The sequence below is a fragment of the Tachypleus tridentatus genome, chromosome 13, assembly GCF_004210375.1.
Source record: "Tachypleus tridentatus isolate NWPU-2018 chromosome 13, ASM421037v1, whole genome shotgun sequence".
In the NCBI taxonomy this organism is placed as follows: domain Eukaryota; kingdom Metazoa; phylum Arthropoda; class Merostomata; order Xiphosura; family Limulidae; genus Tachypleus; species Tachypleus tridentatus.
Genome location: NC_134837.1, coordinates 229,924,003 through 229,943,717, shown reverse-complemented (window position 1 = coordinate 229,943,717; position 19,715 = coordinate 229,924,003). Strand labels below are relative to the sequence as shown.

General features: G+C 35.3%; 2 protein-coding genes across 2 annotated transcripts in view; one reads left to right on the top strand and one right to left on the bottom strand.

The window, feature by feature from the left end:
- Positions 1-19,715, bottom strand: part of LOC143239912 (mitochondrial import inner membrane translocase subunit Tim13) — a 364,005-nt gene that overhangs the window by 275,064 nt on the left and 69,226 nt on the right. The gene's annotated exons all lie outside the window — the stretch shown is intronic.
- On the top strand, positions 3,779-4,105 carry LOC143236480 (histone-lysine N-methyltransferase SETMAR-like). Its single transcript, XM_076474766.1, has one exon. The coding sequence runs from the start codon at positions 3,779-3,781 to the stop codon at positions 4,103-4,105; it is 327 nt and encodes a 108-aa protein (XP_076330881.1).

The window sequence follows — 19,715 nt, the reverse complement described above, 5'->3', positions numbered from 1 at the left end:
AATGACTCTTAATTTGCCTCTGAATTATTTTTATATCACAGATCAGCTATGTGTCACATTTACAATATTTAATACAACACTTGGTCACATGTAGATGAATAATAAATATCTTGTAAAACATTACGTTAGTGTTCAATTATATACAGTAGGTTAAGCTTAGACACAATAACTGCATAAACTATACATTACATGCATATAATAAATGTACCAATAGTTGACTGAATCTAAAGGAAGAAATAGTGCTAACTTCATTCCTTGTAACATCTTAAATTTCTTCTGTTTTTTTTTTTTTATCCATAATACCTTTGGTGAATTACATCTCTTTTTATAAATGCATGTCTATTTTGAATGAAATCTGTAATGCAAATCTTATTATTCCCTACCTTTTTTATGCAGTAAAACATCAAATCTGACAGAGTAATCATTGCTTACACCCAGTAATTTGCCATATCTACCTTTTCAAACGTTCTCATATTAGATGTCAATGATAAATTGAGAGTGTCATCTTCTGTAGTAAGTTCTATGGCTAATCAATAAAGAAAACCATCCTAACAGGTTTCTAAAAACACAATTTTCTCAGTCTGACCCAAAAATATACCAATCTATATGTCTGAAATTAAAATTCCCATAATCAAAACCTTATTAATATCCATAATCTCAATCTTATTGTGAGGTTTCTAATTAATTGTCTCAAAACTGTCTACATCTGACGAAGTCTCAGTTGTTCCCACAATATCAAAATTTTTCATTCCAATGAGTACTTTAGGGTCATCTATTTTACTTCCAATGCTTCCACAGTATAACAACAACACAATCTACCCTACCCTTAAAACTATTTCTGATTTTTGTTCCAACATTACACTTTTCATTATATCTAATATATTCTGGATTTACTTGCTTTTTAAGAGGGATCCACTTAATTAACAAATACTACAAGTTCTGAAACAATCTGTGACATACATATCTATACAATATTTCATCTCTAACAGTGAGATATGATCATGTATAACATTTAAATGTAAACCATCAATTTCCAAAAACTTCCTTTTTCTATCAAACTTATCTCACAAGTCAAACCAAACAACTTGATAGTCTTTACACAACAGCCTTTATTATTCAGCAATTAAAAAAACCTTTATCAGTTCCCTGTACTTATCAATTAACTTCTCTACCCTTACATTCACTACATCATTAGCCCTATATGCAAAACATTTCATCACTGTTAGCACAGTTACTATCCTGCTTTTCTGTCAGTTGTCTGACCTTAATAGCATAATATTCATTTTTAACCTATAGACTTCATAAAGGAATTACCTACAACTTTACTATAGCCTCTTTTTAAACTTGGTACTGTCATCTCTTCCTGTCCAAACTCTTTTCTTTCTCTGTTTCAACACCATCTTCTTCATTAGCTAAGGTAGAAATGTGTTAGTGTTAATTAATTCTTGTTCCATAGCTAAAAAATTTAAACGCATTATTATCAAATCTTCTTGCCACATTACCATTTTTATCTTACTAAAATTCTTGCTCATTTATTGAAACATTTTTGTGTAAAAGCTACTGTTCCTCTCCAAGCCCTGGTGTTATTCCCACAATTTGCACTTTTCTTTCTCACACTCAGAAACTATAATTAATTAATATGGCCTCTACATTTTCCTCTAACCTGAAAACATTGCACATTCTTGCTAGCTAATTTCACTAAAAGAGTGGGTTAACCTAGAATTAACCACCTTTATAAATAATATTCCTGTACATATAAACCACAACTTGTTTGTTTTCCAAAGGGCAACAATTAACACACACTGTCTGATAGCTTAAAAAAATTGATTGATCAAACTACTATGACCTTTTTTCTTTTCTATAACATTATCAAGCTACTTTGCACCAAGGTGGAAATTTTACAATTTCAATTAAAATAGCCCACATGCATTACTTTTTTTAGTATAAGTAAAAGATATCTTAAACCTATTTACCCAGTTTTCCAACTGATCCAAATCCCTCTATAAAACAGCAACCTTCTCACAGTTAACTATACCAAAAGCTTTAATATCATCATTGAAGTTGACTATTTATGTAAACCATTCTCTTATCATTATCAATAACATTAATGTATATTAAAATGATCAAGGGTCCCATTACAAATCTTGAGGTACCTCACTTGTAACTCACCTCCAGTTTGAATGAACTCCATTTATTATAATCCTTCCCTCTTTCTTCTCACTCACGAAGATAATTTTATTTACTACTCAAGTACCTAATTAATCTTATATATGACAATTTGTCAAAAGTATTTCAGAAATAATTAACCACAAAATAAAACTAGTAGTAGTCGTACTTAAGTTTTTTAGTTATAAGTGCGGAACTGGTGTATTTCATCAAAATAAAATGTAGTTTAAATAAAAAGGATAGTCTCCTTTAGGTATGTCTGTAATTATAATATAAATTACACAATACATGCATCACAGAGAATCATTTGATCCTTTAACATTCAAGGCTATCCATGAAAATCACTGCCAATGTCACCAACCCGTAAAAAAAAGAAAAGAAAATATTCACAGATTCATGAAATGTAAATGTCACCTACAATATGGTTGTCCAACTAAGCAACCAATTATTCTTTGTAAAAACAAACTGTTATCCCAATTGCAAACAGCCTGATCAAAATAAACTTTGTATCATCAGCAAATTTAACCATTTTTCCGACAATACTTCTATTAAAATGAATGTAGTATATTTGAACTTTATGGAAGCTTCATTTTGACAATATCTCACAATACCTAACGTTCAACGTAAAAGTACCAGTAAGCTGAAGTTAGTTAAACATTCCTGCCTTCTTTCCAAACCATTATAGCTATGAAAAGCAAAAAACCGAAATTAAACCTAGGAGAAAAATATGTACTTTCTACTGTATTTTTAAATTAAATCAAATAACATTGTATGGATTTGTTTGTTCGTTTAAAATTAAGCACAAAGTTACACAATGGCCAATCTGTGCTCTGCCCATCACAAGTATCGAAATCTCGTGTCTCGCGGTCTGAGTTCGCAGACATGCTGCTGTGCTACTGAACTGAGGCCATGGATCTGTTACACAAGATATCTCACTAGTGGCATCAAAGCTATTAGTTATAACATGCTGTGGAAAGTAAAATTTCCAGAAAATTGCTTGCACTTTCGAAGGCATTTTGAAACGCAAGCATGTCATTTTAACTGCTTTTTCTATTTATCTGTTAAAAAAAAAGTTTGTTTATCTTCCATCCTGTAATAACAGCAATAAGTGATCCACAGAACCTTTGAGATTGCCTTGTTCTGTTTAGTTTATTTCTTCGTTATCTGTAGTAGGTAATGTCTATTATGTACGTTTCTTTTCATTCTTGATAGTATCAGGTCATCCCAGAAGTAATGTCGTTTTCAGGATAAGATAAGTTTAAATGCATATTTCTTTGTTAAATGAAGTTAGTCTCAAAGTCATTTAACACTCCTACGAAAAGTGGGGCCTAATAGGCCCCAGAGCAACTTGAAAGGTTATTAATATTAGGCTAATAATTTTGTATTTAAATGAAATTGCCATTTAAATCCATTAATGAATGGATTAACGAGATTCCCACTGTCCCTATCTACTATCTAGCGAAACCACTGCCAGGGGAACGGGCTTGGAGAAATCAGGACTAGAAACGTCTTTTCGTAGGAGTGTTAAGTTATATGAGATGACTTGATAGCATTAATTGTAAGCCAGTCAGTTTCTTTAATATTTTTATTTATTTTAGAAGCTCCAATTATCATGAAGGTGTCAGAGGAGCAAATAAGGCATATGATATTTTATGAGTCCAGAAAAAGAAAAAGTGCTACCGAAGCTACGCTTAGCATTCAAGAGGTGTACGTCAATGACATCCTAAATATGAGGAAGTGTCAAAGATGGTTGAATAAGTTCAGAAGTGTTGACTGCAATTTGACAGATGTAGCTGGCACTGGGCGCCGTGTTGAATTTGATAATGACCTGCTTCTAGCTGTAACTGTTAAAGAATTAACCCAGAAACTCAATTCATCTCCTTCCACTGTCCTTCGACATTTGCAACAACTTGGTAGAGTTTCAAAGTTGGGAAAATGAGTACCACATGAGTTGTCAGTTGATAATTTGAGAGAACGAGTAAACATCTCTTCACTCTCATGATCTTCAAGCTTTGTTTGGAGCACCCTAGTGATGAAGATGAGAAATGGACACTTTATTAAAATGTTAAGTGCCGCCGACAGTGGGTTAATTCAGGAGAGCCAGCTACACTACAGTCAAAAGCGAACCTGCACCTCAGGAAGGCTTCATTTAGTGTTTAGTCGGATAAAAGTGTTGTAATACACTTTGAGTTGTTATAACCAAATCAGACAATCACTGCTGAGAGATACTGTAAGCAACTGGCTCGACTGAACACTTCATTAAAAAAAAAAAACCTGTTTTGATAAATCGGAAAGAAGTTGTTTTCCGTCTTGACAATGCACGTCCTCACACCGCTAGGATCACTTCCAGAAAAATGGAAGCGCTTGCCTGGGAGAAATTTCCCCGTCCTCCTTATTCTCCTGATCTTGCTCCTTGAGATTACTATCTTTTCAGAAGCTTGCAACATCATATGAATGAAAAATACAGTTTACTTCTATGGATGTGTTAAAAATGGCCTTTGTACCTTTTATTGTCACCTGATTTTTATAAGCGTGGTACTGAAAATATTTTGAGACTTGGTAGACTGTTATTGAAAGTGATGTAAAATACATAATTGATTAAAGTTGTTATTTGAGTTCTTTTTACTTCTTTTAAATTTTAGTGTTACAAATTACAATACTTACGGGATGACTTAATAACTAGTTTATTTCAAAGCTCAAAACCAAGCCAATGGCTTGAGATTTAACGCAACCGAAAGAGTTTAGAAAACGCCTTCTTTTCTCCCCCCCACCCACGAAAGGCTTTAGTCTTGTATGAAAGAGATCGAGAGAAGAAATAAAAATAAAATACAATAGTATAAAATAATAATAATAAGTAAATACAAAAATAAAAATAGAAAAATATATAAATAAAATAAAGGGTATAGGTAGAAATATTTAAATGTTTAAAAATGATAATAATTAAATATATATATGTATAATGAACTAAAAATAAAAATAAAAATATATTTAAAGTGAAAAATATATATAAACTTTCTTGGCTTCTGTATAGTACTGATACCTTCTCCGTGAAGCAAGCAAAAAACGAAAAGAACTGAGGACGGCGATCGAGCGCGAAAGGGCTGTGGAGTGTTGTAAAATAAACGGTTGTGAATCTATATATTCTATATTTAAAATTTTGTTTTGGGAGAAAAAACTAGAGCACCCCGACAAAAACGCACTTTCAGTATCCAGGCGCCGAATTATCTTTCTGGATTGTGTCTGAGCTATGCATCTGAAATGAAAGATAGAAAGCAAATATAGTATGGAGATTGGTGGGTGCGCCATGTTTCAGGTGTTTCTGCTAATGTTGAAAATTGTTGTGTTAACGTGTTACCTGTACTAACTGTTTGATAATGTCTTTTTGCAAATTATGAACTTTTTTCTCTTAGACTAGGTAGTGTATCTAGTGAATCTATGTAACTTGGTAAGATGTACCTTGGTAGCCAGAAAGATGTACGGATTACTTGATATTGTAAAGCTTCAAGCTTCTGCATTAATTTATTGGACATATTCCATGTAACCATACAGCCATATAAGGTAAGTAGTCTGATATATGATTTGTAAATATGGAACCAGGCAAGCATCCTTTGTGAATGCCTCCGATTTTCTTAAGGATTATGTTACGTTGATTTGCAGATTCACAAATGTTACCAAAGTGATCTGTCCAGTTTAGTGATCGATTTAAAGTGATGTAGAGAAATTTTTATATATGTAGTGAATATGATATTGGAGCTTAGCAAATGTATTTTTATTTGGATCAGCTTTTTCTTCCTAAAGCATCGGTAGAATGTAATAACTTGTATTTTGCCCAGGTTTAATGCGACTTAGCTTCATAAGACAGAATTGAAATCTTAGTTTTCAATGTTAGAATTAACAATAATTTACAACAATTACTCTATAGTTGGAAATAGTAGGACCAAGTTAGCTAAATTAGTGCAAGCGTTGTTTGTAACTACAGACAAAAAGTTGAGTTCACACTTTATACCTCCAAGTAACTTAGAGAAAGTGTTAAATGAAATTCAAAGAAAAATTACCTCCACACTTCAATTTGTAATTCCTACACATGATGAAGAGATTTACATCTATTATATATGGGCTGATTTACGCCACAGTGAAGGATACGCTAAGAATGTTTACAGAGACACCTTTGAAAGCAACTGACAGAATGTTTAAAATGTATATAATCGTACCCTTAAACCACTTATTGGCTCTAACTGTAGAAAATAACAACCCATACCTTACAGTGTCAAGTGATCAGCGTACTTATATGGAAATGAGAGAAGAATATATGCTAAAGTGTATAGGACCCATTACAGTACGTAACCCTAGTTCAGGAATTTATTTTGTACCCATTATTACTTGTAGTTGTGCAATATTTGCAGGAATTAAAGATAAGATAGTTGAATTATGTAAAAAGAGAATAACTATCCCTTAACCATTTTACTTCTATAAAACAAAGATCCCTGGAACTTGTTTTTTTTTAAATGTAAAAGATGAACTTATCGTATCATAGTATGCCCTAAATCGAATATTAACCAGTTTGATTATCGAACTGAGGTAATTAAATTGAAGAATAGTGGGTATCTCAGGTTAGCTGATCATAAAATAAATATATAAATCAAAATTATTAGGAAAATTAATAAGATTTATGTGAAAGAATGTTCAAGAATTCAGAAATGAAAGGTTTGAGAACCAATGTCTGAAAAACAAGATTAATTAATTACAAGAGAAGTGATGAAATATTACCACAAAACAGTTAATCAATGGCAGATAAAAAGAAAACTGATATTATTACATTAAGACAGTGTTATTCAAGAAAAAGACAACGTGAACAGAAAAATGTTGAGTGACAAATCGAAGTGCGAAGTGTGTATAAAAATAGTGAAGTGCGTTACTGATTATAATGTCTTCAGTCCGTGACGAAATCCGAGTGATTTAAAAACTGGTTGTGACCGATATACTATAATGAGACATAGCTAAAGCTGTGTTAAAGACACCTGAAGTCAAGTAAAATTATTCTATTGCAGGGAAACCAAGACAGCTATAGCGGAAATAGAAGGATTCCAAGTGGAAAATAAGTATTTCCTTAAGGAATTAACTATTCTGGACTGTTCCACCAGTTGGACTGATAATTATTGCTATAAATCTCTAATCCCGAAATAACTATTAAGTCAGGAGATCAAAGACATATAGATTAGTGTACCATCTACCTTCATGGACTGACCTGGGAGGAAAACGAACGCGATTTTCCTCATCTTTTAACTACATGTAAGGACGTGTGTCAAATTTATGATAAAGTGTGTACGAAGGGTTTAGAAAAAGATACTTAATCAGTAAGATAATGAAAGTAACATATATAAATTTGGAGAACTATGGGTGTCCAGCATATAAGAGGATGAGCATTATTAACCCGGTAATGTGTATTTACGATGCGTATCTACATGAGCATTATTTAAAATGGAAAGCGACGACCTTATATGAGTGGATTATTAATAGCAACGAGACAGTATTTCAACATTTCAAACAAAATTTCAAGGAAGTCAGAAAAAGAAAACGTGAAGACATCATTGTTGGTTAAAACTGAACTTAATGTAATAATAATAATAAATAAATAAACATACTAATACTAATTTCTTTCCTATTTTTTTATTATATTTTTTACGGATTTTGCTTTGGTTGTATTATGAAGTAATATTTAGTTAAATGATGTATAACCTAGATGACGTATAACCGACATACTAGGCCCGGCATGGCCAAGCGTGTTAAAGCGTGCGACTCGTAATCTGAGGGTTGTGGATTCGCATCCGCGTCGCACCAAACATGCTCACCCTTTCAGTCGTGGAGACGTTATAATGTGATGGTGAATCCCACTATTCGTTGGTAAAAGAGTTGCCCAAGAGTTGGCGGTGGGTGGTGATGACTAGTTCCTTCCCTCTAGCCTTACACTGCAAAATTAGAGACGGCTAGCGCAGATAGCCCTCGAGTAGCTTTGTGCGAAATTCAAAAAAACAAACAAAACAAACCGACATACTCTTAGTGAAAGAATAGTAAATGATGACCGATGTGTAAATGGAAGGATGGAAACGAAGAGCTATGGGGATGATATATTTATGAAAAATTTAAAAAAAAATTTAGGAGTGAGGCATCGCTAGATATCAGGATACCTCGAATAATCATTTTAATAAGCAGGAAGTAATAAAGTATAAGAAAATATGTTAATAAAGCGATGATGTTTATAGAACAATGACAGCTCCAAGAAACTTGTCGCCGTATGATCAATCGATATCTAGCTTATAAAGAATTGACACTATCAAGGACAACAGAAGAATTATTTAAGACAAAAATTCAGATAAAGCCGTTGATAAACTTTCTCTATGTGTTTAGATTGGAACAAATATACGCTATCAGGGTTAAAAGGTGATATGAAACTTGGATAATGAACCAGGAAGAAACTTTGATAGTGGACCGACGGTACAGTATTGGCTATTGTTTCAAGTGAATGATTAACTAACTAACTTGGAAGTTCGTAAACAGAAAAGAAATTTTGATCGCTTGAAGACGTATATATATACGTGTGTGTAAATATTAAGTGTTGGATAGTTTAAATAAAAAATGTTATTGGAAGTCATAGTCTCGAGTCTCTTTGTTTTAACTGTAAACCCTCAAGCTAGTGACTCCATTCGCCCACTGCATCCTTACTTCAAATAAATATTTCATGTGTCAGTCGACTGCATTAGTCGAAACTCCAACGGCTAAGCCTAAACAACCCACTCGGCCTGTCTGGAAATCAACCTACGACCACGTTACAATAATATGGCGATCAGTTCCGCTGTTCATTTGTAAAAGAATAGCTCAACAGTTAGTGGTGGATGGAGATGACTAGCTGCCTTCCCTCTAATGTTACACTGTTAAATTAGAGACGGCAAAATTCAAAAACAAACAAACAAACAAACAAAAGCAACATAAAGCAATAGAATATGTTTATATATAAGCATTTATAGTATTTCTTATACTTGCAATATTTTCACTCCTTCCTCCTCTTTCTCTCTTCTGGCCATAGTAAGGCTATTAACAGGTTGCTGCTTTGCTATAGCTGACCAGATTTCCACTTACAGCGATATTCCGTACACTCCATAATGTTGAAAACGTGATAATTAATAATTGATTATATTAATAAACCTTCCCTCCTACATTTATGATGGTGTTTGGGTGGTAAAACTTCTACGACCTTCTTCCACTGTAGCAATTCTAAACTCTGGTAAACCGTCGCTTGTGTATAATTTATCTGAAATTAATTATTATATATATACGTTATATAGCTACAAAATTTCTGTCTCATTTTCGTCTTCTCCAGTTTGCATGACTCTTGCTACTCCTTATGGTCAGCCTCATGGATGGCTACTTTATTGTTTTTTTTGTTTTTTGTTTTTTTTAATTTCGCGCAAAGCGACTCGAGGGTTATCTGCGCTAGCCGTCCCTAATTTAGCGGTGTAACACTAGAGAGAAGGCAACTAATCATCACCACCCACCGCCAACTCTTGGGCTACTCTTTTACCAACGAATAGTGGGATTGATCGTCATTTATTATAACGCCCCCACGGCTGGGAGGGCGAGCATGTTTGGTGCGACCGAGATTCGAACCTGCAACCCTTGGATTACGAGTCGAACGCCTTAACACCCTTGGCCATGTCGGGCCCTGGCTACTTTATCTGCAGGTTCTATACAATTAACAATATCGCAGTGTTGGCTATAATTCGACACTTATTATCAGCTGCCACTGGTAATAAAAAGTTGGCTTAGTGCTATCTTTTAAATTAAGACTTAAAGATATCTGTTGTAGAAGATAGCCTAAATGTTTGTGTTACATGGCAGAAATCGATCAATGGTAAAAAACAAGAGTGTTCTTGTCAGCAGTGCATGTCATGTGCGGAAAGGCAGGAGCCTTATTTATACATATGACAGCGACATCAGTACAGTAACAACAATAAGTTAATAATCGCTATGATACATGTGCCATATCTTCCATATAAGAATTAATTTATATTCATGGCCTGCACGCAGCTGTATAGATACGAGGGCTGTTCAAAAAATACGCGGACTGACGTCATAAAACAAAATGTACTTTATTTAGAAGTTACAGTTCAAAGTACTCTCCTCCCCAACGCACACACTTATCCCAACGGTGTTTCCACTTGTTGAAACAGTCCTGGTACGCTTCTTTTGTAATGTCCTCCAGCTCCTTCGTCGCATTTGCCTTAATATCGGGAATCGTCTCAAATCTTCTTCCTTTCAAGGGTGTTTTGAGTTTGGGGAACAAGAAAAAATCGTAAGGAGCAAGGTCAGGTGAGTATGGGGGGTGGGGAAGAACAGTGATCGAGTGTTTGGCCAAAAACTCACGAGTTCTGAGGGCTGAATTTCGCAGCAACGCGGTGCATCTTCAATTTTTCGGTCAAAATCTCGTAACAAGATCCAACTGATATCCCACACTCTTCAGCAAGCTCCCTGACAGTCAGACGTCGATTTGCCCGCACCAGGGTGTTGATTTTGTCGACGTGTGGGTGGTCAGTTGACGTGGAAGGACGTCCAGGACGCTCATCATCTTCAATGGACTGTCGACTATCCTTAAAACGTTCATGTTACTTGAAACATGCCGTACGCTTCATAGCAACATCACCGTAAGCCGTGTTAAGCATAGCAAAAGTTTCAGTCGCAGATTTTCCAAGTTTAACACAAAATTTCACAGCAAGTCGTTGCTCCTTCAGGTCATTCATTCTGAAATCCGCCAAACGAAAAAATCGCACTTCACTTAAAACCGCGTAGCTTATACACAAATGAAGATATCTGCAATCGGGAAATGGCGTCGTAATCAGCTGATCTGTGCGAACCTAGCGAAACCAAGCGGATTCCCCTGGAACCAACTAGAGCCGCGCAATTCAAACAGTCCGCGTATTTTTTGAACAGCCCTCCTATGCATGTAGAATATTATGGAGCTCCATACAAGACACAAATACATAAAAACGATTAGGTGTGAAAGGCTATAGAACCGCTCTTATTTGTTAGATAGTCAAATATACTGATGAACTACCTTACACAACACACAATTATGAGGTTTAATAATATTGCGCAGGTTTTATTACAAAACTCGCAACAATTTGCTGAAGGCTGACAGAACAATACTAAATAATGTTAAAGAATAACAAATGGTCGACCCTATTATCATCCATAAACATGTTTAATGATATATGAATTTTTTGTCTTTATCATACTGATTTAGAAACTGATTTATTTATTATAAAAATACCCAGTTCTTGTGTGAACTGAAAACGTGCGCACATCTTACTGTTTAAATGCGCATGTGTTTACACTGCATTTCGACAGGCGGACATAAATATATTTCAGAAGGTGTTTTATACAGCGACATATTAAAAACTTATAAAGTTCTTTAAAAAAATTTAACGTTAGGTTGTAGAAAAAATTATAAGTTTTTTCTTGATAGTATTAAGTACGGTAAAGTTCAGCCCTAACTAAACTAAAGCAAAGAACATACAAAGTTACTATTTTAATTCACTTTTTTATGGGTTACAGGCCGTATTTAATAAAGAGTGGCCGGCATGGCCAAGTGATTAGGGAGCTCCACTCATAATCCGAGAGTCTCACGTTCGAATTCCCGTTACGCCAAACATGCATGCGGCGGTGACATTATACCATTCTTTGGTAAAAAGAGTAGTTCAAAAGCTGGTGGTGAGATGTGATCATTAGTTGCATTCCCTCTAGTCTTACACTGCTAAATTTGGAACGGCTAATCGTCGTCGAGCTATGCACGAAATTCAAAAATAAACAAACAAACAAAATTAATAAAGCCTTTATTAAAAGCTTAACTAATATCAGGTTGTTACGCACCCTGCATTAGCCATTAAGCAAAATAAGCACGTGCTTAGGGCGCCAAGGAAAGGGGACACCACAGAGTTTTCTCCCTAGCTATCATGCCCTTAACTCAACTTTAGTCGATTTTTGTGTAATTGTCCTTATCTGCCATGTTCGACTTTAATCTGCATTGTTAAAAAACGTTTTATTTTGGCTCTGTGAGTGACTAAAGTTTCAAGAAAGTACTAAACTATGTATCTAAAGTAAGAAGTCATTGATTTGCGAAAGATTACTATAAAGAGCAGAACAAAATGTTGATAAAACTTCAGGTTAAAGATCATCATATGTTATGATGTCTGAACAAGAAGATGAAATATTTTTCTCAATCATTCCTTCTGTTGTGGTTATTTATAAATTATAAGCAGTGGAACTGTTTTGTTTAACTTTTTACTGATTTATTCAGTTACATCTACAGAAAAATAAGAGTATAATACCACAGAAACATAAATCAAACGAAATGGTGACAGAAGTGTACAGAGACGTGGCTAGTTATATATTTTTTCGGCTTCTATTTTTGTACGTTATATTTGGATTATTGCTTCGTGTTTTAGCTTTATTTGCGTTAGTATTGCATTATTCATGTGTGTTTTGTAATATTTTTATAAGTGTGTTTCTCACTGAAGCTTTTCTGAACCTTAATGTTTTTGGCTTCAAAATGCTGCTGTAAAAAAACATCCTTTGTGTGTAAGTACATGTTTTGAAATTTATCATACCAAGAAAAATTTAGAAAGGAATTCCACTGTAACAATGCTCCGTTCATATATTACATGCAACCTATAAGAGTATTTGGGCATGTATGTATTCCCTTGAGATTATGTAATAATATAAACAGATCTGAAGCTGAGATTTTCTTAGGGGATAAATACAAGGGTGAACCCTTGTTTGTATCTCCATTTATATATAGCCAACAAAATTTTGTCAAATATACTATTTTTAAATCCAAAAATGGAGATCACAATTATATTCTTCTTACTTTTTCCTTGATCTTATCCTGACGTCACAATGTCCCGACTCGGCCACCTGGTGATACATTTTATAAGACGAAGGAACAATCCGAGACAAAAACGACAAAGTTGTAGGTGTAATTCAACTATTTTGCAACTATAAATTCAGATCAGTATGTATTCTATTTCATTTCTGAAAAGCTGGGAAAACAGTTGACTGATTAGAGCAGTCTAAAAGCGGTAATTCGACCTTTTAGGTCAAATTGCGTAAACGTCGACAAGTACGACCATATGATTCTTAACGTTGTTTTGTATGCCTTATACACTATACTACAGTACTACTAGTAGTCCAGTACTGTGGCACCGAGGTCATACAAAGATACTGTAAAGAACCGACAAATCAACAAAATCAATTTAGGATTGTCTGAAAAGTTTATTGAGCAAGGTTAGTACTGAGTACTAGGCTTAACGTTAGTGGCCTCAGTTGCAATGTATTTGTGTTAGGCCTGAGTAAATGGGGCCTGGCATGGCCTAGCGCGTTAAGGCGTGCGCTTCGTAATCTGAGGGTCGCGGGTTCGCGCCCGAGTCGCGCCAAACATGCTCGCCCTTCCAGCCGTGGGGGCGTTATAATGTGACGGTCAATCCCACTATTCGTTGGTAAAAGAGTAGCCCAAGAGTTGGCGGTGGGTGGTGATGACTAGTTCCTTCCCTCTAGCCTTACACTGCAAAATTAGAGACGGCTAGCGCAGATAGCCCTCGAGTAGCTTTGTGCGAAATTCCAAAACAAACAAACAAACAAAGCCTGAGTAACAATAACGTTAGGCCTAAATACTTTAACTAGTTTAGTGTAACTACACTGGAAACGCTACTGTAGCCTGGAATAATGAAGTGGGTTATATTCCTAATTTAAGGCCGTCTTTTTTAATTTGACTTCGCATCCAGGCATGCAGATAAAGTTTCAGAAATATGCCTAGTTTGTTGGCTTATCTAAGGTATCCAGGTCAAAACTGAGCTCATACTTGAGGTTACAACTCATTCTTCAGGTATTTGATTAGTATGAAGGTATTGTAGACTAGTCCTAACCCCTGTATTTAGTAGTTCAATGTGCAGGACAGTTTACAATTGATTATAGGTTATGTATGTGTATCAGTACAGAATAATAACTGTGGATATAGGCTACTACAGTATGTGTTGTTGATTACAGATTGTTTTAGAATACTTTTTGGCTTACAATGAAATTGCATGTTACCATTGACATTGCTTCTTGCATACAGCTACCATAGCAACAACCTCAATGTAACTTTTGCAATGACTCAAAACTAATTTTGCTAAAATCGATTGAAGTCAGTCTCGAATGGTTTTCAACCAATCAGAATGCAGTAAATCAATAAAGGTTTTTATGAGTTCATGTTTATGTGCTGATGGACCAAGATTCTGGGATGACTTTCTGATAATCTTTGTCTAAATGTAGACCTAGATTTTAGTTTGACTGTCTTACCAACTTTTTTCTTTATGAATTTCAATGTTTTTCGAATCATTATAATTATAAATGATCGATATTATTTTGTTTTTCTTTATTTTTGTTTCTGTATTTTTCACAATGAAAGATGAAACGTGTTCAATTAAATGGTGCACAAAAGAGAAAACTGGCAAAAAAACAACAACAAAAGGCTTTGGATTTAGTGGCCAAGACTGGAAAGCTAATTTTTTTCACTCAACTTACACAATATGATCTTCCAAATCAAAACCCATCTCTGCCGTCAGAAGTCACTTGTACTGTATCTGACTCTAACAAGATTGAAGATGAACCATGCTCCACATTTTCAAGTACTACTTTGTCCACTTCAAGGTCAGAATATCATGATGACGTTAAGGTATCACAAGCTGGCACAAGTCTCACTTTGCCTGTAAATTCTCCTGATATCTCTAGTGCTAATGTTGATGCAAGTTGCTCTACAAGACAGTCTGAAGTTGAAATAATTGCTGAAAATGAAAATCTACTGGACTGTGATAAAATGCTTCAGTGTTCAAAATATGAAGAAACTTAAGCAAAAGATCCAGGGTTGTGGCTCGATTTCTCTGCTGATGATGTGGCTTATTGGATTGCTTTTGGACCCACTGACTGTCAACACCATAATGGGCCATTTTGAAAATTTTGCAAGACTTTTAATAGTGGCAAACCAACGAGATACTGTTCGCAAACACTTTTCTTTGGGGTAAAAGCCAATAGTGAGCAATACAAGAGAGAGTGGTTATTGTTTACACCATCAACAGGGTCAGTTTCCTGCTTTGTTTGTAAACTTTGTGCCCCCCTAACTTTTCCTCGCGTTTTGTTGAAAGAGAAGGGTTCAGTGACTGGCGAAATACTATTGTAAATGATCATCATTAAAGAAACATTACTCACCGAGACTCAATGCTGACATACTTATCTCGCAAACAAGGTTTAGGCTTGCGACAAATTGGAGAAACAAATTAAAGAAGAGTGCAATTACTGGGAACATGTCTTGGAGCGTGTAATAGCTGTTATTCGTACATTAGTTGAACGTGGCTTGGCTTTTCAAGGAACAGATGAAAAAAATTGGTTCACTGCAGAATGGGAATTTTTCAGAGTTGCATGAGCTCATAAGTCAGTTTAATCCATTTTTAGTAGGGCACGTTTCGAAATATGGAAATTCTGTAAAAGGAAATCTCTCTCTTACTTACAAAAAAACAACCTCTGAAGAACTCATTGAACAGATGGCTCAGTAGGTCTACGCATTCACTGTTGATGAAGTAAATTCTTCTGATCATTTCAGCTTGTCAGTTGACTCGACGCCAGATCTATCGCATATAGATTAGTTAAGTGCTGTACTTCGATATCTAAAGGTAGATTTGCAGCCTATTGAACGATTTTTAACCTTTCTGGAACTGAAAAGCCATACCAGTGAGGAAATGGCAAACTAGGTATTGTAGTACTTACATGAAGTTTGCAAACTTTTTCAAAACGTAAGGGTCAGTCTTACTACATGTCACTGCTACCAGATGGAAGACGAATGCTATGTTAACAATAGCAATTTTGAAGTCTTTTTTTAAGATTTTGGAAGCTTTATAATGTCTAGTTAAACGTCAGTCACAAAAAGGATACAGTAGAAGAGAAGCAGACAATATTACAAATAAGATGCAAGAGCTATAATTTGTTTTCATGTTGATCATGTGGGCTGAGATCTTGCAAAAGTTTCATAAAGCAAGTCAAGTTCTGCAAAATGAGGATGTAAACTTAAAAACACGTGCAGATCTGTACTGTTCATTAGCTGACCAACTACGTACTTTAAGGGATGACTTTGAAAGATTTGAAGCAATTGCAAAGGAAATACCACCAGTTATTTATTACGATGCAGCTCAAACTTGCAAACGTGTCAGAAAGAAGGTACTCAATGACGGAGATGCACAAGAATGCCAGAGAAAATTTCGTATCACCACCTTCTACTCAATTGTTGACCAATTAGAAACCGAGATGAGAAGAAGAGGAGAGGTGTACAAAGAAATAGCAAACATTTTCTTTGCTGAGTGATGTGTCAGATGATGCCACTTCATCTCTTGGCACTGAAAGGTACTCTCAGTGTTCCCAAAAGCTAATTTGTGCTTACTCAAAGGACTTGGACACTAATCTTTCTGCCGAGCTTCAGCAGTTTCACTCATATATGCGCCATAAATTCAGTACAACAAAAACTGTGAGAACCAGATTCAGTCATGTTGAACTTTGAAAAATAATTTCAGAAGACAAAGTTGAGTGTGCGTTTCCAAACGTAGAGATTGCATTGCGTAAGATTTTAACATTAATTGTCACAAATTTCACAGCTGAGCGTTCATTTTCTCAACTCAAGCATATTAAAAATCCCAACAGAACAACCATGCGACAAGACAGGCTGGATGCCTCGTCTCTGCTAAGTGTAGAAACAGATTTATTTCGCCAAATTAGTTTTGAGGACTTGATCAAAGACTTTGCAATTAAGAAATCTAGAAGAAAACTTTTTAAAATTTAAATAAATATTAAGGTGTAAGTAAATAATTTGCTTACAGTGTTTTAAGTTCAAAGTAAGAACTTTTTGAATAAAACGGTTTTGAGTAAATTTTTCATTTTTGTTAACATCAAAGTGAGAACTGTTAACTCAGAGTAAAAACAAATGTACAGTAAAATTGATTCTTTTTAATTATCATAAATCAAAGAAGTGATTTCCTTCATCATTTCTAAATACAAGGTCTCAATCAGTGCTTGATTTTGATCTGTGTAGAAGGAATGTAGATAGTCATCACCACTCACCGCCAACTCTTGGGCTAGTCTAATACCAACGACTAGTTGGATTGACCGTTACGTTATAACGCTCCTACGGCTGAAAGGGCAAGCATGCTTCGTGTGACAGGGATTCGAACCCGCGACCATGAGATTACGAGGCGAGCGCCCTAACCACCTGGTCATGCCAGGCCTACCACGTATCGCACAAACGTCGATCTTCAGGCTGTGAAGACTTGAGATTTCAAACTGTAAATAAAATGCTATGAAAAAGAAAATAATATTAATAACAAAACACGAGTACAACAGTTTGATCAAAGAAAATGTTTACGGAGAAATAAAGTGTTATAAATGTGCTAAATGCAAAAATCGAACTATTAATTACAAATAAATAATAAAAATCAGTACTATTAATGAATGTGTTTTATGGCATAACAGTATGAAAAGAAGAACGTAAATGAATCTATCAATATCAAATAAATTTTTCTGCTTTAAAATATTTATATAAACTCATGAAAGTCTTAGATACCTAATATCATGTAGTGATGATGAGTAGTTTATTCTACGATTATTACGAGACCTGTGAATTTAAACTTCATTAATGTTTAAATTTACTTGGGAAGTTTAAAAGTTTACACAAATAAAATTTCGTGTTTGAAACAAAGACAATTATTTTTTGAAAGACTATTTATGAATAAGTATGCAACATCAAAAGTTTGTTTTAAAGTGAGAGTCAGTATTCATGTAGGTGAGACATGGCCTGGATCTAAGTGTTTTCATCCAGCAAATTAAAATTGGGGACAGTGGTATGAGTGAAAGTGGTTACTGAGACCTAATATGTACAGATATCAGGCATAACGTACAGAGCACCATTCCTAATGATACACAGATTAGAACGTCGATAGAAGATGATCATCAGTGAACCATATTGTGGACTTGTCATTATTAATAAAGCGTTCTAGTTAATGTAATATTATAAATATTGATCTGGTAATGAAGCATTGGAATGCAATTATATGTTTAATAGTAATAATTATATACTCTTCAAGAAAAAAAACACACAAAAGGGATATTTTTGTTATTTTAAAGAGAAATATATGTAATGACGTTACAAGCTCAAAGTATGTGATGTTACACGTGTTAAGGCACTGATTGTCAGACCAAAATGACAATAAAAGTTGTGCACTTTAAAAACGGAGGAAAACTTCGGATTTTTCGCCAAAAAGCATGCGTGTCCATTAAATTTGTTTGAGAGATCTGCATGTTCTACAAGTGCAACATGTGCAAAATCCCTATAAAAGAGACGGGTTCTCGGTTCCCATAGCTCAGTGTTAAGCCCCCGACACGCAATACAGTTACGCCAAGACTGACTGAAGCACAACGCAACAACGCCATTGGTCGCTTGGAAGCAGGCAAATCTCGATCAGATGTTGCCAGAGCTGTGAATAACCATCCAAGCAACATCACAAGGCTAAGGAATCGTCACCAACAACATGGATCAACTCGTGACTGTCCACGATCTGGCAGACCTCGTGGGACCACGCCCGCACAAGATCCCAACATCTGGTTACGTTACCTTCGGGATAAAACCACTACTGCGACGTCTACTGCCTCAACCATACTAAGGCTGCGTAGGATTTCCGATCAGACCGTACGCAACCGTCGACGAGATTCTTAGGCCCCATGTGCAACCCATCATAGTGAACGTCAACGACGTTTTTCGACATGACAACGCCCGTTCTCACACAGCCCGACTCACCACTGTCTTCTTGAGACACCACAACATCAACGTTCTTCCCTGGCCCTCCAGATCACCAGATTTAAACCCCATCGAACATCTTTGGGACGAGTTGGACCAACGTCTGCGATGGTGACAACCTCAACCGCAGACTCTACCTCAGCTTGCAGCAGCTTTGCAGGCTGAGTGGACAACCATTCCACAGGATGTGATTCGTCATCTCATCGCTTCCATGGGCAGGAGATGCCAAGCAGTTATTTATGCTCACGGGGGACATACTCATTATTGACGTTGAGTGACGTTAAACTTCACCTAGTGAGCGTGGACTTCGCCTTTGCAGACTTTGGATGTTCAGCAGTGAATGTGCAGTTTCACACATGCCATACAGAACTACCCGGAATAAACTTGTTAACAATGTATCTCATATTTTGCTTTTTGCGTTTCTTTTTTTGAAGAGTATACTTGGTGGAAAGCAGTATTGATTTCCTACTATCATTTAGTCTGTATGAGAGTGATTATTTACGTTCCATTTTTTTCTCCAGCACTTGATTGCTTTCACAATACACTGTACATTATCAGTATATAATGTACATAATCAGTAGATAACTCTATATAATTACAATTTAAGTTCATGAATTTATAAAGGTTAAAT